The 18,295-nt window shown below is 43.9% G+C and overlaps 1 protein-coding gene across 4 annotated transcripts in view; it reads right to left on the reverse strand.

Annotated features, from left to right (window-relative positions):
* Positions 1 to 18,295, reverse strand: part of LOC115456709 (protein moonraker-like) — a 118,848-nt gene that overhangs the window by 5,432 nt on the left and 95,121 nt on the right. For 3 of the 4 annotated variants that reach the window (XM_030185962.1, XM_030185961.1, XM_030185960.1), the window contains one exon: positions 10,184 to 10,411. In XM_030185962.1, the coding sequence (XP_030041822.1) occupies positions 10,184 to 10,411 (228 nt within the window). Of the gene's footprint in view, positions 1 to 10,183; positions 10,412 to 18,295 lie in introns of those variants that run through there. The other variant, XM_030185963.1, reaches the window with a different exon arrangement.

Here is an 18,295-nt window from a genome sequence, read left to right on the forward strand (position 1 = left end):
GCTCAATACAATAATTTTTCTGAAACCTAGATGTCCCAGGTAGCAACTGCACATCCCAATGTAGATCTTTTTAGATCTAGACATGCATTCCTCTTCAGAAATGAGAAATACATGTTTATTATTTAAGCCCACTGTAGTCCTGCCCAAAAAAACAACCAGATCATGCTCCTTTACTAAATGCATGTTTTTGAATATAGCCTTGCTTTGTAAAACTGGGATTTAGATGTTTGTGCAATATAAACACTAACTGGGGCTGGACAGTGCAAGCTCACATCAGGCTCCTGCACTTTAGATTAAATAATACACTTTTTGTTTATTTACAAATCATACTTTTACAGACTTCTATTCAGTCTTTGTTGAGGCACCGGTCCTCAGTTTTACTATAAACTTCTTCCATTTGTTTTGTGTGGAGAAAGGAAAAACTTATCTTCCCTTCATACTACAAACAACTCTCCTTATATTCTGTAATCTGAGCTGGATCTGTATTTACATCAAAGCCTCCTCCTAGACAACAAAAGAAAAAGCCTACAGCAACCTGCCTCAACTGGAGCATCCAAGGATATGGGAACCAGAAACTACAAAGTGCATAACTGTGAGTTGAAATTTTATTTATTTATTTTTTTTAACATACTTTATTGATTTTTATTTTACAAAAAACTGGAAACAGCTATGACCATACAGTCAAATGAGAACTTGCTTACAACAATATGACGTCACTTATCATAACAAACAAGCGATATAAATTTCCACCTTCACATCTTTTCCAGATTTCCCCTCCCCCTCCCCCCTCTCTTTTCCACCTCCCCCCACTGGCAGCCAGATTCCCTCTCGTTTCTTCTCATATGGGTCCCAAATTTTTTGAAACATCGCAAGTAAGCCTTTCCGTATTGCAGTCAATTTAGCCATCTGATAAATATACTCTACTTTGTAGCCTACCCTCTGCAAGGGGGGTGTCTCCAATGATTTCCAAGCCCTCGCCAACTGCATTTTGGCCGCAGCAAATATTTGAATCACTAACTTATATGTTCCTGCGCCCGAGTTTTTTTGGGGGCGGGCGTGAAGTAGGCAATATTCTATTTGGCGTGTGTAGCCCCCCGTACCCAGGCTGTTAACCACTCCCACTATCTGTTCCCAGTACGTACACACCTTGGGGCATTCCCACCATATATGTAAAAATGTTCCCTGTCCCCCACAATTTCGCCAGCAGTTCCTTGAGACATTTGGATAGATCTTATGAAGGCGCATTGGCGTATAGTACCACCAGTATAGCATCTTATATCCGTTTTCAGCCACCGGCTGAGTGATCGATGAGCGCAATAAAAACCTAAGACTACTGGCCCACCAACTTGTGGAGATGTTCTTTTGCAGCGCTTTCTCCCATCTGTCTGTATAAAATTCTAGAGGGGAGGACAGGAGCAGTAGTGCTTTATAAAGTCTAGTTATGCATCCCTTCCCTCCCCCTTCCCTTAGCGCCCGCTCTAAGCCCGTCTCTGTCAGCTCAAGCTCATCCCTTGCTTTCCTCTGCATGTAATTTCTCACACAGTGGTAATAAACAAGGTCCTTGTCAGACAGATCGTACTCTTCTCTCACTGTTTCAAAACCTTTAACCTCTCCCTCCTCCCACAGTTGTCCCAATCTGTATAGCCCCTTACGGGCCCACATCTGGAAGGTTTTTTCCTCTGCCCCTAGTGAGAAGCCCGGGGCACCACTTATAGCCGTTTGCAAAAAATATTGTCGCTCAGGAAACACTTTAGTTCTAATTTGTAGCCATGTGGTAAGTAGATGCTGCGTACTGCTGCCAAAATCTGCTGCTGCTGTTTTGGCCCCCAGAGCAAGTTACCCAAAAACTTAGTGCCCATCCATGCTCTTTCCCAGTGAAGCCACTTCTTATTATTACTGGGCTGCTTGATAGTATAAAAAGAAATCCGGGACGCCCATCCCCCCCACCGTTGATGGCTGGTGCATTGCTCCCCTACGGACCCTCGGCGGCTTCTTTTTCCAGATATAAGCAAACACTTTTCTATGTAAGCGCTGGAAGAAGGAGGGCCGTAAACATATACAATAGCTTGGGCAGTATAATCATTTTTATTGCATTGATTCTGCCCGACCAGGACACCGTCATAGCTTCCCACCTATCCAATTCCAGAAAACGTTCTTTAACTTTAAGGGGGTAGTTTGCCTGATAGAGCTGATCTATTTTAGCTGTTATCTGCACTCCCAAGTATTTGATAGATTTTTGTGCCCAAATAAATGGGTAACTCTGTTGTATCTCTTGCACAAATTTAGGATTTCAGATTTTGCCATATTAATCTTAAATCCTGACATCCTCCCATATTGCGCAAACACCTCCATCACCCCCTGCAGCGATACGACCGGGTCCGAGATGGTCAACAAAATATCATCGGCGAAGAGCATTATCTTATGTTCGCGTGTGCCCCTAATCACTCCTCTGATACCTGTATGTTCTCTAATTTTCCTGGCCAGGGGTTCTATAGTCAGTGCAAACAGCAAGGGGGAGAGAGCACATCCCTGCCTTGTGCCTCTATAAAGTTGGACCGGATTGGATAGCCCACCATTGATTTTTAATAGAGCTAGTGGCTTATCATATAATAGGCGCATCCACTTGCAAAATCTATCTCCCATATCCAGAAATTTTATTTTAACCACATAACTATTTTAAGATTCTTATTCTGTTAAAACCAAAGTCCACCATCACCTTCCTCTGCATATACTGAATATAACTCATAAACCCAGAAAATCTAATCATGTCATCTGGCAGCTGCTGTCATGGCTGGATGTCGTCATTGTAGTTGACCACTGCTGCTGCCGTGTTCAATTGCAGCTTGTGTCTTTACTCCTACCACTTTATGTTTCCTAGACTCTGCAAGAAGGTTTAAAATGCTCTTTTAAAACTAATTGGATAAATTATTTTTTCACTAAACATACAATTAGGCTATGGAATTTGTTAACAGAAGATAGGTTTATAAAGGGTTTAAACAAGTTCCAGGAAGACAGGCTAATAAGACATCATTTAGCTAGGCAGATTTGGAAATTCATCACCTATCCCTGGTCTAAGCAACAAAGAATGGATCTACTGTTTGGAACCCTACCTAGTGCTTGTGATCTGCATGTGATGGAACGAAGGTTCTGGGCATGAAAAAAATAATCTTAGGTTCTTATATTCTTGATGATGTTAATTTTAGGCTATTTTCTGTAAGGTTAAGAGGAGCTCCTGGTTCCAGCTGCCTTTTCTAAGGACAGCGTCAATTCATTCTAGGCATTCTGATACTTTAAGTAACACTTTTTTGAGGCCACCCAGAAATGCCATACTTTTGAAAACAGCTGTGAAATGACTTTTGCATTCCTCTAAGAAAGCATGGGGAAAAAAACCTGTACTGTGCAGTAGGTACAACTCTATCAACTTTGTTAGGCAGACTCAATGGGCCATGTTGGTATTTATCTGATGTCAACCTGTATTTAAAAATGATCAAAATGACTCAAAATTATTTAAAATAGTAGAAAGCCCATCATAAATGACACAATTTAACAATTCAAATTTCAGAGTATCTTGACTGCCTTATGAATAGAATCAGAAGTCTCAACCTTTGGCGATCTCATCTCCAGCTATCAAATATAACAACACTTGGGCAAAGGACAAGGCCTACAACCATCCAAGAATATAGCTAATCCGAGAGCTACCCTGAGATCAAGTCTTAGAAAATAAGGGTCACCAGCTTTTCTCTCACAAACAACCTCCCCCACTCAGGCATGATCCCCCTTCTAAGGAGGCAATCTCCCTCTGTCTGCCAAACTGGCCATCTCCTCTTGCCTCAGCCAGTCCAGCTATCTCCTCTTCCTCTTGCTCCAGCCAGTCCAGCTATCTCCTCTTCCTCTTGCCCCAGCCAGTCCAGCTATCTCCTCTTCCTCTTGCCACAACCAGTCCCCCAAATATTGTCAAAGACAACTTGTGGTTCTCTCTACACAAGGACATAGGTTAGGGCTTAGAAGGAAGCTGAAGGTGTTGCTGAAGTAGGACCACCTAGGAATTTGTTCTTCACTATTATTATTCTCAGGCTGCAGCAATTTTTCATGTATCACAAGCCTAATCTGGCCTTGAATTCACTCTGGGAAGCTCTATTTGTGTAGACAGGCAGGCAACCACTTCTGGAGGTTCTTTTCACCATTGCTCCCCTAGCTTGTGGGAGGAGGGGTGAGGAGCTCTGACATACATGTGAAGTTGCCTGCTGAACTATTAACTGGAGCTGTTCAGGTTCTGCCATGCCTGAGGGGAGTAGATATGTATCCTTCATGAACTTCCCTATTTGTCAGTAGGAAAGAGGACGATAAAGGACTCAACACACTTCACTTATGTATTTTTGACACAAAGCAGCAATAAAATTGCTGACCAATACAGGAGTGCCAAATATGTCTAATTCTATGTGCACAACATGGATTAGAGGTCAATCTGAGGAACTCTAACTTCGCTTTTTGGCTGGGTGCTAAACCTCCACAAATCATACCCACCCACTTGGTACTTGCTTTGCTACCTGCTCCCAAACCAGGTCAAATACACCAGCTGACAGGCTGAACTGTCATTACTGACCTGCAATGGGCCACTTCCCCTTCTTCCCCAGACATACTGGAAGTAGAGGGAGAAAGGGGGGAGTGTGCTCACTTTAGAGCTTACTTTATTACGGAGGGGAAGAGAGAGAGAGAGAGAGAGAGAGAGAGAGAAAACTCTTCAGTTGCCTGTCCATGATCCCACACCCCTTTCCCCCTGCCAACCCCCCCCCCCCCCCTCTCAGCCCTAGTCTTGGATTGCTCACTCAGACTCCCAGGCCCTCTTGCTGACTCACAACTCAATTGATTGCTGTCTTGCTGCAATCTGTACTGCTTACCCTTTAACCCTCAGTCACACTGCTCCCTCTTTCATTCCTTCAACTACTCACTCCTAATCCCTTTTCTCCCACTGGTAGAAGGGTTCCTGCAGTTGAGGCTGCACACAACCTCTCCTCCCTGCTGTAGCCTGACTGCCGCTGGCACTAACTGGTTGGTACAATCTGACTATAAGAGGCCTGTCTCCCCAACCCAAGCCTTGCCAGGATCACTGAGACACCATTGGCTGAATCTGTCACGTACCATAGCCATTGTGACTTGAATCAAGGCCTTGCCCTCTTCTGCCAACAGTGGTGAGTTTATCCTGCTGCTACTGTGACCTTGAATGGCTACTGTGAAGAGAGGGAAAGAGGGGTAGGTAGTGATCAGCCACATCGGTGAGAGCAGAAATCTTGATTTCAGGCTACACTTTCAGCAGTGGCCTTTTGCAATGGGGAGCAGTGGAGAAGTTGAGAGTGGGGGCAAGGATAGAAGTGCCCCATGTAGTGTCTGCCAGGGGCGTATCTGCGTGGGGCCACAGGGGCCTGGGCCCCCGCAGATTTCGCCCTGGCCCCCCTCCCCGCCGTCAACCCTCCCCCGCTGCTTACTTTTGCTGGCGGGGGGCCCCAACCCCCACCAGCAAAAGTAAGCAGCGGGGGAGGGTTGACGGTGGGGAGGGGGTGGAGAGAGGCGGCGGCGGTGGGGGGGGGGAGGGAGGCAAAAATGTGCCCCCCCTCTCTGGCTCTGGCCCCCCCTACCGCCGGATTCCAGATACCTGGTGTCTGCTATCTCTTTTCATCTGGGTGAAACCTTGTAGCCATTCAAAATGGTTACCACTGCAACCAAATTTTACTAGATTTGCTGTTTGCTCTGACCAATAGAAAACTTTCTACAGGGCTACACAGAGACACTTTAAACAGGATTCTCTCTTTTCTGCTAACAACTTCAGGACCCTTCTATATTTTACTCCTGCCAGAATTTGCGCAGAATTTCCTAGTTGTGCAGAATTCAACTTTTCTTTACAGAATCTGCGCTCCCCCCCGGGCTACCTGAGCACAGAACGCCCTGGTCTAGTGGCCTCTTCGGGGGCAAAAAAAGAACCACACTCTTTCCTGCCCCACTGCTGCCAATCTCTCGCTGGTTCCGTGGTTTTTCAAAATGGCCACTGAGACTTCAATGAGTAATCTCGCAAGTAGTTGTTTCTGCCGCGCGCTGTGGGCCCTTTTTACTGCAGCGGGTAAAAAACAGACTGAAAATAGCTATGGCCATGTGGTAAGATTGCTCTTACTGTGTGGCCATGTGGGTGGAAGCATTTACCGCCACCCATCGAGATGGCGGTAAGGGCTTCCCCGCTAACCCGGCGGTAAACGTGTAGTGCGCAGCGCTGGTTGATTACTGATGGGTTAGTGCTTCGCTAAAAATACAGGTCAATTTTCCCTAGCGTGGAAAATGGAGCACGATGGGGCTGGAACTACCGCTGGGCTGGCGGTATCTCCAGATTAGTGTGTGGTAAGCCCGCATTGGGCTCACCGCTGCTTTGCAAAAGGGCCCTTAGTGCACATTTATTCCGTTAGCATGCACTAAGCTTTAGTAAAAAAGGGTCCTTCATTTTTAGCCATTTTTCTGATATTTAGAAACGTTCTTTTTCAGAAAAAGTCTATACACACTCATGACAGCAGTTTAGGAAGCATAAAACAACTCCTTTCAGTCGCTAGTTCAAGGTTTGCTGGGATTATTAGGTGTTTTGTATCGGTTTATTTTCTTTCAAAAAGACATGAAAATTTGGTGGTAAAACATGTTTAAGAGCCCAGTTTTACTGCTTAATAATGCCACCTACTGGTAAAAAAAAAAAAGGCCAAAAATTAATAATACATTTTGGGGCTCTTTTACTAAAGGGCAGAATGGATAGCGCAGGCTTGCTGCATGGCAAATCGGGTCTACTGCCGGACTTGCTCAGGAGCCCGGTGGTAGTCCCACCTTACAAAGGCTTACCATAGGACACACTCAGGCATCCTGTGCTAAGTTCCTAACCTGGTTGCAGAAAACATGTGCTAAAACGTTTTATAAATTTCCACAGAGGAGGTGTGTCGGGGGGGGGGGGGGGGTAGAGAATGGGCGTTTCTGCACTAGTCACTTAACACAGCTATTAGTGCAGGATTAGAGCGTGAGCCCTTACATCCAACAAAAGAGGTGCTGCTAAGTGTTCAATGACTGTGTGCTAATGGCAACATTAGAGCATGCCATTAATATGGAAAATGAAAAATCGGCCTTTGACATCTGTGCTACAAATGGCCTTGGCATGCAGGAAAGACCCACGTAAGGGCATGCTATAAGCAGTGGCTTAGCCAATTTTGGGTACGCCTAAGCCCAAATTTTCTCTGTCTTGCCCTATCCTCACCTCAAAATATAAATACTTTAGCTAATGAGGATCCTCAACCACTGTCAGCTGAAGACTTCCTCTGAAAGTGGCCACAACTCCCTTTTACCGAGCTTGGCAGGCAGCAGCAATGTCCCTTAGCCAGCGATGCTGGCCCCCCCCATGCATGATGCTGCCACCAACCGCAGAGCTTGGTAGAAGGGATTTCTGGTCATCTTTGGAGGAGGTCCTCAGCCGGCAATGCTTGGGGATCCCCACCAAGTACAGCAAGGGTCAGGGCCGGTGTAAGACATGCTACAGCCCAGGTCAGAAAATAAAGGAAGGGTGCTCCCCCCCCCCCAAACCCTCTCCTCTTTGCCTCCCCTTGATCTCCCCACCTGCCATTACTATCACACACATTAGAAATAAAATTATGTAGACAAAAATTGAACTGGGAACCCCAACAAGTTAAACCTGGCATGTACTGGATTTCCTTTTTTACTGAACACAATACAAAAACATCTGCTATGCACATTTTGCAAAGTTAACAATTAAAACATTCAAATAAAATGCCTTTTTTTTTAAACCTTTGTTGTCTGAACATTTTATTTTTCCATTCTGTTGGTTGCAATTTCTCTTTTTTGCTCTCTGCTAATTTCCCTTCAAGTGGCTGCTGTCCATTTGTCTTTTCTTCTCTCTCCTGTCTTGTTCCATTTCCTCACTACACACCTGCCTCTCACATACCGATTGTTCCTTTTCAGCTTTTTCCTTTTCTGTCTCTCTGTCCACTCAAATTTCACACTCACCCTTCTCCTCCTTTTACTTTTCAGCTATCAAATTCCCATCTCCTTCTCCCATTTCCCATCTCACTCCTCCCCCAGCCTTCAACTCCCTTTCATCTTTAATCTACTCCCTATTACCATATTTCTACCCTCTATAATCATTATCTTCCTTTCATTTCTGGCCTTTCCCACATGGTTCCACCATTTCCAGCATCTTCCTCCCTCCACCCTTCTAGCCAGCATCTGCTCCCCCTTTCTCCCCTCCCCACTCTCATAGCCTGACATTTCCCTGTTCCTTCTCCCTCCCCCGTGGTCAGCACATCTCCCTCTCCCCTCACTCCCATTGTCCAGCATCCGTCCTTCACTCTCTTCTGCCCCTAGATACAATGTGTCCCTCTTTTCCCCCCTCCTCACTTCCTGTGCATCTCTCAATCTCTCTTCTCCACCTCCATGTCCAACATCTCTCTTTCCCATTGTCTACCATTTCTATTTCTCCTTCCCATGTGCCCCGGGTCAAACATCTCTCCTTCCCTCCCTTCCATGCCATGTTCAACATTTCTCCCCCCCCACATTCAGCATTTCTCCCTCTCTCCCCCCATACATGCATCTCTCCCTTATTTCCCTCCACCCCCACGTCCAACGTGTCCCCCTTTCTTGCCCCTCTGCCTTATTCTGTGCAGCACCTTTTCCTCCTCCCTCCTCTCCACCCCATGTCCAACACTTCTTTCTTTCTCACATCACTCCATCCCTGTGCCACACCTCTCTCTTCCTCCCCTCCACCCCGATATCCAACAATTCTCCTTCTCTCACCCCTTCCTCCACATACAGCATCTCTCCTTCCCTCCCCCACCCCACATCCAGCAACTCTCCCTCTCTTCCTTTCCTCCATCTCATTTTCTGGCACTCTCGGGATCTTCCTCTTGTTTACCTTACCAAGCGTCTATCTCTTGAAAGGGTCACCAGCAGCAATTCCCACACACTGCCTGCTGCTAACCCCAAAGCCTCTACTCTACCGTGTTCCGCCCAGGCAGAAACAGGATGTTGTATCAGAGGCGGTGGATGCAGCAGAGGAAATGCTCTGGGTCAGTCACAGGCAGAATGTGAGAATCATTGCCGCTGCTGGCAACCCTTCTGAGAGAGAGAAAGATGCTTAGTAAGGGACAGAGGGAGACATAGGACTGCAGAGCCATCATGCTGGCGCTGTTAAGAGTGCACAACTGTTGGGTGGGCCTCCTCTCAAAGTGGGTGGGCCCAAGACCACCCGTGGACACGCCTCTTGTGCTTAAGCCACGTTCTACTATAGCTTAGTGCACTATTCTCATACTATAATTTGAGCTTCACTGCATATTGTCATAGTTTTATTCACAAGTCGTCACTTTTTACCACATTTCCACCTAGTATGTTTTTATATAACTTTTCCCTATTAAGGGAAAGAGAATGAGATTTGATATAACGTCTTTCTGTGGTTACAATCAAAGCAGTTTACATATTATATACAGCTACTTATTTTGTACCTGGGGCAATGGACAGTTAAGTGACTTGCCCAGAGTCACAAGGAGCTGCTGGGTAGCACACAAGAAATCAAAACTTTTTTGAAAATAATTTAATAAATGCTTCAAGATTCTTGTTAGACTGTGTTTGCTGTTCAAAATGTCCTGAGCAAGCTCAGAACAGAATTACACTAGCATAGCATCAGGCTTGGTTAACACATATAGCTACTATTAAAAAAAAAGACTATTGTGGGTCTTACCGTTGAAAACCTCCCACCAAGCTAATGGATAAGTTTTGCTCAGTCAACACATCTGGGCACTGGGAAGAAGAGTTTCAAGTTAGCCAGAAAGTAGCAATTTTCAGCCACCATCTGATTAACTTTATCTATACATCTTGGTGGAAGACACAGTAGGCCTAAAGATATCCATATATCTCTGAGCCACAAAATACACACACACACACATATATATATATATTATATAATCACATGAATTTGTGTCTTCTGAACATCAGTCCAATACATTTCACAAACTTTCTCAAGATTTAAGCAATTCATAATTAAAATAGACTTGGAATATTTTTGGTCTTGGGTACTAGTCACACCATTTGCATTTTGAAAAGCCTAAGAACACAAGCACTTCCAAACCACATGATACAAAATTGTGAATACTGCACGTACCTTTCAGTGATGTGCCATGGATTGAAGCCCCCTACAGCCTCGTGAGAAATAAGTCGTAAGTGTCGCTCATATCTCTCATTATAATCACAAACACTCTGCAGCATCTGCCTGGGGATGGAAAGGAGTTTGCAACCCTTGTTCTGCCACGCCATCTTCAGAGGCAATGGCCGTGGAATGTCAGCTCTGTTCTCCGATTCCTCCTCTAGTTCTACAGCTCCACTGAGTACTCTGAAAGACACAAGCCACCGAGAGTATACCAGCAATGTTTTTCATCTCCTTCCCTGCAAACCAGGATAACCATTCTCATGGCTATATATATATATATATTACACATGAACTTTTTAACCTTCTTATAAAAACACTAGTAAAAAAGGCCCGTTTCTGGAGCAAATGAAATGGGCGCTAGCAAGGTTTTCGTCCCCCTCCCTCCCTCCCTCCCTACCCACCCCCCCCTTCTTCGTTCTGATGCCACTGACACCATTGCGCCGCCCTCGTTGTGTGATGCCATTGCTCCGCCCTTGACGTCATCACGTTTGACGCGAGGGCGGGGCCCTGAGACTTGGTGCTTTCGGTGGCTTCACCACCACAAACCCTTCATCTAGGAAGTGACGTCAGTGTCCTCAGAACGTTGAGGGTGAGTTTTATTATATAGGATTAGGAGCTATTGTTAAATAGCAGGATGCACTAAGACCTCAACCTGTGAAAACATCAATTCACTTAACTTCTGGCTCTGTTCCTATTACTGCTACTTATTTCTTCTAGTGCTACAAGATGTAAGCAGTCTTATACAGATACACATGAGAGACAGTGTATAATCGACTCAAGAGGTACAAACAAGAGGCTACAGAAAACGTACTTAAGAGAGACCCAGCTTTTTAAGATTAAAATGCAGCTTCAGAAAGGTGGGATTTTTATGAGGCACAAGTATAGCCAGAGAGAGAAAATGCCACATTATATGCAGCTCAAGAAGGCTGTTCTAGGCAGAGAGGTGGAAAGCACAGAATCTGGAGTCAGCAATGGAGGAGGAGGACACAGATATAAATTTCCTCTCCTTTTTTGGTTTCATTTCTATGCTTTCTTCCTATTCATTTAAGAAATCCTCTCTCTTATGTTTTTATATTTTGTCTAAATAAAAGATGTACAATTTTAGTAGCAGTTAACTCTTGTTTTTTCATTCTCTGCCCATTTTGACATGATTGAGAAATATCAGGATGGCAGGGACACAATTTTCTTTTTTTTTTTTTTCCATTATGCTTATTAGTGTCCAACAGTTTTCAACTGGTCAGTACTGCATTTCCCATCTCCTGTCCACCTGAGGAATTTGGTGTCATGCAGTTTCCAGGGTTTCTATCCCATATAAAGCACATCTGCAAGATAGGCCACTCCCAAAGAAAAAAAAAACTCAGATACGGAACCACAAAGTGAAGCAGATGTGCTCATCTGTAAATACACAAACTTGTGCAAGAAGCAAAATTTAAACATTGATAGATCAATGACTTTATATAGGTCTGATATAGAACTTTGCCACTTATGAAAAAATTAGTCAACAAAAAAGGCCTAATGAGAAATCTTGGAAAATGGTAAATAACTCATTTGATAGCATAGGTTACACAAGAATTATGAACTGAAGAAAGGAAATTCTCCGTGTTTCTTGATTCATTCTTCAAAAAAGAACCAGATCTGCTAATGTCAAAGGAATTTCTCTGTAAAACGTATCCATCACAGGTAACGGTGAAATAACTTCTACAACACTGGAGATCAGGATGTTCAGTAGGGCACTGATCCAGGATTTTATACATATTTAAAAAACTGTTGTGCCAAGGGAGTTATTTGATGTTGTAATTTAAGTACTCATCTTTGTGCTCACTTAATTTAATTTTGAATCCATATTCCACTTCACCAAGAAAAATCTCAGTTCAATGCAGGCAGTTGAAAAAATAGAGATCATGAAATGCAGTGAACAGGATTAAAGTTTGCTCTAACTGTTCCAACTCCCCCCTCCCCAAACTGTTGCCAACCGGCACTTTAAAAAATTGTTATCTATGCCTGAAAGTGGATGCTATTGTATGTCTAAAACATTGTTCGACAGATTTATTAACAAATTCATATAAGTTATGGTGGCTAAAAGGGACAAGGACAAAGTGAAACTGATGGAAAACAAGATGGTGGAGGGGGCAGGTCATAGTCTGATGCAATCAAGGAATGAGGTTTTAATAAACTTGAAGCAAGCAGTTGTGATCACTCCTAATGTAAAAATATAGAAACAGATCAAAACTAAAGGCAGATAAAGACCATATGACTTATCTAGTCTGCCCATCCATACCATCTACATTAGAGATCTTGCGTACCTTCCCAAGCTTTCTTGAATTCAGATAAAGTTTTTGTCTCCACCTCCTCCACTGAGAGGCCGTTTGGTCCAGCTTTATCCTACACCCCCTATAGCAATGTGAGTGAGAGTTCTAGTTTCTTCTGCTTCTCTCCCCCCACCGACCTATTTCCATCCCATTTCTGTGTAGGCAAAAGCATACAAGCTGTTCACAGTACATGTACAGTACTTTCTAAATAACCATATGGAGAAGCAGCAACCATAACTTTATCAGCATAGAAAAGTCTGATTATTTCCCCCCACATAGCTATAGAGATTCCCATCTCATAAGTATTGCCATACTGGGACCGAAGGTCCATCAACAGTGGCCAATCCAGGTCACAAGTACTTGGCAAGATCCCAAAAATGTACAATACATTTTATGCTGCTTATTCTAGAAATAAGTGGAATTTCCCCAAGTCCATTTTAATAATGGTCTATGGACTTTTCCTTTAGGAACCCATCCAAATCTTTTTAAAACCCCGCTAACTGCTTTTACTACATTCTCTGGTAACGAATTCCAGAGTTTAATTACACATTGAGTGAAGAAATATTTTCTCCGATTTGTTTTAAACGTACTACTTTGTAGCTTCATTGCGGGCCCCCCCTAGTGAGAAGACAACCAAATGCAAACTCTATGAGAATGCATATATCTCAATGAAGCCTTCCCCAGCTCACTAACCAGAAAGGACCCAGTTTGCTCATTACCATAATATATACAGTATATCTAACAAATGAAACTCAGAATTTGTTTGCAAAATAAAACAGTTTCACATTTTTAAATGTTAAAAATCTTCAACTGAAAGTCACTTTTCTACAACTTAAATGTGGGAAAGTGTAAAAACTAACCCCATTATAGCTAGCTGAAGCCTAATGGTTAGTGCAGTGGCCTGAGAACCAGGTTCAATTCCCATTGCAGCTCCTTGTGACTCTAGGCAAGTCACTTAACCCTTCATGGCCCAAGGTACAAAAAAGTATCTGTATCTAACATGTAAACCACTTTGACTGTAACCACAGAAAGGCAGTACATCAAATCCCAACCCATTTCCCTTTTTTCTTTTTAACCGAAGCATGAGGATGTTTAAATGTATTAAAAACTTGATACACTGCCCAATTAGAATACCTTCTGAGCAGTTTACAAAACACTACAGTAACCTGCTTGGAGAAGCAGTTTAACCCTGTAGTGTACTTCCAACAATGGTATTAAGTGGAGGAGTGGCCTAGTGGTTAGGGTGGTGGACTTTGGTCCTGGGGAACTGAGGAACTGAGTTTGATTCCCACTTCAGGCACAGGCAGCTCCTTGTGACTCTGGGCAAGTCACTTAACCCTCCATTGCCCCATGTAAGCCGCATTGAGCCTGCCATGAGTGGGAAAGCGCAGGGTACAAATGTAACAAAAATAAAATAGATACTATTGGAGATTCTGCATGGAATTTTGCTACTTTTGGAGATTCTACATGGAATGTTGCTACTATTGGACATTCTACATGGAATGTTGCTATTCCACGCTGCGCAGGCTTCTGTTTCTGTGAGTCTGACGTCCTGCACGTACGTATGTGCAGGACGTCAGACTCACAGAAGCAGAAGCCTGCGCGGCCACATTGGTGATCTGCAAGGGCCGACTTCTACATGGAATGTTGCTAGTGGAACTCTGGGCAAGTCACTTAACCCTCCATTGCCCCATGTATGCCGCATTGAGCCTGCCATGAGTGGGAAAGCGCAGGGTACAAATGTAACAAAAATAAAATAGATACTATTGGAGGTTCTACATGGAATGTTGCTATTCCACTAGCAACATTCCATGTAGAAGGCTGCGTAGGCATGTGTTTCTGTGAGTCTGACGTCCTGCACGTACGTGCAGGACGTCAGACTCACAGAAGCAGAAGCCTGCGCGGCCACATTGGTGATCTGCAAGGGCCGACTTCTACATGGAATGTTGCTAGTGGAACTCTGGGCAAGTCACTTAACCTTCCATTGCCCCATGTAAGCCGCATTGAGCTTGCCATGAGTGGGAAAGCGCAGGGTACAAATGTAACAAAAATAAAACAGATACTATTGGAGATTCTGCATGGAATGTTGCTACTATTGGAGATTCTACATGGAATGTTGCTACTATTGGACATTCTACATGGAATGTTGCTATTCCACGCTGCGCAGGCTTCTGTTTCTGTGAGTCTGACGTCCTGCACGTACGTGCAGGACGTCAGACTCACAGAAGCAGAAGCCTGCGCGGCCACATTGGTGATCTGCAAGGGCCGACTTCTACATGGAATGTTGCTAGTGGAACTCTGGGCAAGTCACTTAACCTTCCATTGCCCCATGTAAGCCGCATTGAGCTTGCCATGAGTGGGAAAGCACGGGGTACAAATGTAACAAAAAATAAATAAAGCAGCAGTTACAACCCTAAACTGCGGTAGGATGATTGCATTGAGTCTCTAAGAAAGGACTGGGATTGGCCATCGTTGTGACAGTTATGGAGCGAGGGGAAAGTTGGTTCTGGGTTACAGTTTGAATTTATAAGCTCATCTACCCAAAGTGGAAAAATCTCAAATTGTGCAGACTGAATAGGTTAATTGGTCTTTGTCCATCATCGTTTACTATGCTATCATGCATCATCTTTTTTTCAGATTCCAAAGAAAGAAGAGTACAGTCCCTTTTATTTGATTTCACAACAAAAGTCAATTTCATGTTTACAAAATGTATAAATAACCCAACAGTATGCAGTATGTAACAGAATTACTAATTTCATGCTCTGATCTCTTCAGTCACCTCTAAAGAAAGAATGTTTGCCAATAAGCTACCCTGCAATTTCCTTATTGCCATGTAATTTTGAAACTCTCCCTCATATAAGACACAGCTATAATCACGGATACCGCTCTGGCACTGTTATTTTATGACTGGACAACAGTGCTGCTTTTAAACACCCCACATTATTCTCTGATCATCCATGTGAATGGGCTGTGCAACAAATGGAGAGAAAAAAACATTTACCCTATATCTAATCTTGCAGGTTGTGAATGATCAACACTCTACTAATCTTCTCAGCTGACAGACTAAAATATTAATCCAACATTTCAGAGCTTTTATTTCATGAAGATTAAATAATACATTGCAACTGTTTATTTGCAAATGGCAACAAACAGGGCTGTCTAATCAATGACATAAGAATAGCCATACCGGTTGAGACCAATGGTGCATCTAGCCCTGGATCCTGCTTCCAACAATGGCCAATTCAGGTTACAAGCACCTGACAGAATCCCAAATAGTAGCAAGATTCATGCTACTGATCCCAAGGACAAGAATGGCTTTCCTCATGTCTATCTTAATAGCAGACTATGGATTTTTCCTCCAGGAACTCATTCAAACCTTTTTTAAACCTAGATACACTAACTGCCAATACCACATCCTCCCGTAACAAGTTCCAAAGCTTAACTATTTGTTCAGTGAAAAAATATTTCCTCCTGTTTGTTTTAAAAGTAGTACCATGTAACTTTGAGTGTCCCCTAGTCTTTGTACTTTTTGAAAGAGAAAATAAAAACCGATATATGTTTACCCGTTCTACACTACTCAGTATTTTGTAGACCTCTACCGTATCGCCCCTCAGCTGTCTTTTCCATGCTGAAGAGTCCAAACCTCTTAACAGCATGAAAAGAAGTGGAAAAGAAACCAACTTCAAGAGATCAAACAAAATACCAGGATAAGATGCTCCAAAACATAAACTTTATTCTGACCCTACACAGGCCGTGTTTCGGCTTTTACAAAAGCCTTCCTCAGGGGTCGATCAGTGACTGCACAGTCGTATACTGATTGACAGAGGAGCACATAAATTGGTATCTCACGCAAACAAACCAACAGGTTCAAATTGAAAACACGGCCCGTGTAGGGTCAGAATAAAGTTTATGTTTTGGAGCATCTTATCCTGGTATTTTGTTTGATCTCTTGAAGTTGGTTTCTTTTCCACTTCTTTTCGTGCTGTTGAACGTTTGTGGAAATTGTGAACTCCACTTGGTTTTGCGGTCCAAACCTCTTAAGCCATTCCTCATATGATAGGAGTTCCATCCCCTTAATCATTTTGGTTGCTCTTCGTTGAACTTTTCCTAACTCTGCTGTAACTTTTTAAAGATACGACGACCAGAATTGCACACAATAAATCAAGGTGTAGTCGTAATATAGAGGCATTATAATATTCTTGGACTTATCTTCTATCGCTTTCTGAATAATTACAAGCATTCTGTTTGCTTTTTTGGCAGCCGCCACAAACAGAGAAGATTTCAGCGCATTGTCCACGATGATACCTACATCTTTTTCTTGGGTGCTGACTCCTAGAGTGGAACCTAGCATCAAATATAAGGAGCAATTAGATCTTACCTGCTAATTGGCTTTCCTTTGGCTCCTGTAGACCGGCACAGATGGTAATGCACTCCAACCAGTAGATGAAGACTTAGAACAAACTGAACTACAAGTAAGCCTAAAAGTGGGCTGCGAGGTCCCCAGAAAGCCAGTCTACACCTAGCCATGAAGATGACCCCCAAGCAAAATGCCATAGAAAAAGGAAACACTCTCTCAAAGGATAAAACTCTGTATCCAGCTCCGCCACCATGATCCCTTGACAAAGGTTGTCTTAACTGCTGATGCCTAACACAGAAACAGACTGTCAAGCCTGACCACCTCCCAAAAAGGCTGGTACGGGACAGAAGCACACCACTCCCTTGTGGAGTCTAATATATTACTGTTTTCCCTTTTTTTTCTCTTTGTATGAAAAGTATGGAAATGTAAGAATGCATCAGAGAAGCTCCCGAAAAAAAAAAAGAAAAGAAAAAGAAAAAAGGTCCAGGCACAACCCTGGTCTTTCATCACCCAGACCAACGGAACGCCAACAACCAAACAATAGCAACCACCTGTGAGAGGCTTATGCCAGACTAGAGGGCTAAAGGAAAACCGATTAGCAGGTAAGATCTAATTGCTCCATCCATAGCATCTCTCTATATCGGCCCAGATGGGACGTATTTGAGCAGTGACCATCATGGAACCCCACTGTGAGCACACTGGCTCCAAACTGCGCATCCTGACGAGTATACACAACTAACCTGATAATGACAAGTAAAGAATGACGATCAAGCCACTGCTCCACTAATTTCCAGCGAACAGACTCAGGCATGCTCTGCCACGAAGATGCTACAGCCCATGTAGAATGGGCCTTCAAGAAAGAGAGAATAGGCTTCCGAAGCAAATAGGCTGAGGCCACCGCCTCCACCCACTGTGCAATAGTCACCTTGGATGCAGTCTCACCCTTACGCGACCCCCCTAACAGTACAGACGATCAGAGCGGCCAAGCGAAAGAAGATGTGTGCTGGACTTATGGGAGGAGGGGGGCTGCAGGTCTTTCTGGGAGGAGGGGCTGTGCAGGGAATGAAGAGGTGTGCTGAACTTTCAGAAAGGAGAGGTGAATTGGAGTGAGAGGAGGGGGCTGCAGGGAAAGGGAGACCTATGTGGCCGAGGAGGGTGTGGAGACCTATGTGGCCGGAGGGGGGGGGGGGGGGGGGGGGGGGGGGGGCGTTGACGCAAAAATTGCTCTGACACTAAGGGTGCTGTGAACCAAACAAGTTGGCCAGAAGATGGCGATTGTTTTCTTTAAAACTGTACCAGGTGACAGTTTGTACTCTGAAAGATGTTCTTTCTGGCTCTAATAGCCTCTTTTACTTCTTCCTTTAACCATGCTGGCTGTTTGCTCTTCTTTCCACCTTTGTT

This window comes from Microcaecilia unicolor, chromosome 13, assembly GCF_901765095.1.
Source record: "Microcaecilia unicolor chromosome 13, aMicUni1.1, whole genome shotgun sequence".
In the NCBI taxonomy this organism is placed as follows: domain Eukaryota; kingdom Metazoa; phylum Chordata; class Amphibia; order Gymnophiona; family Siphonopidae; genus Microcaecilia; species Microcaecilia unicolor.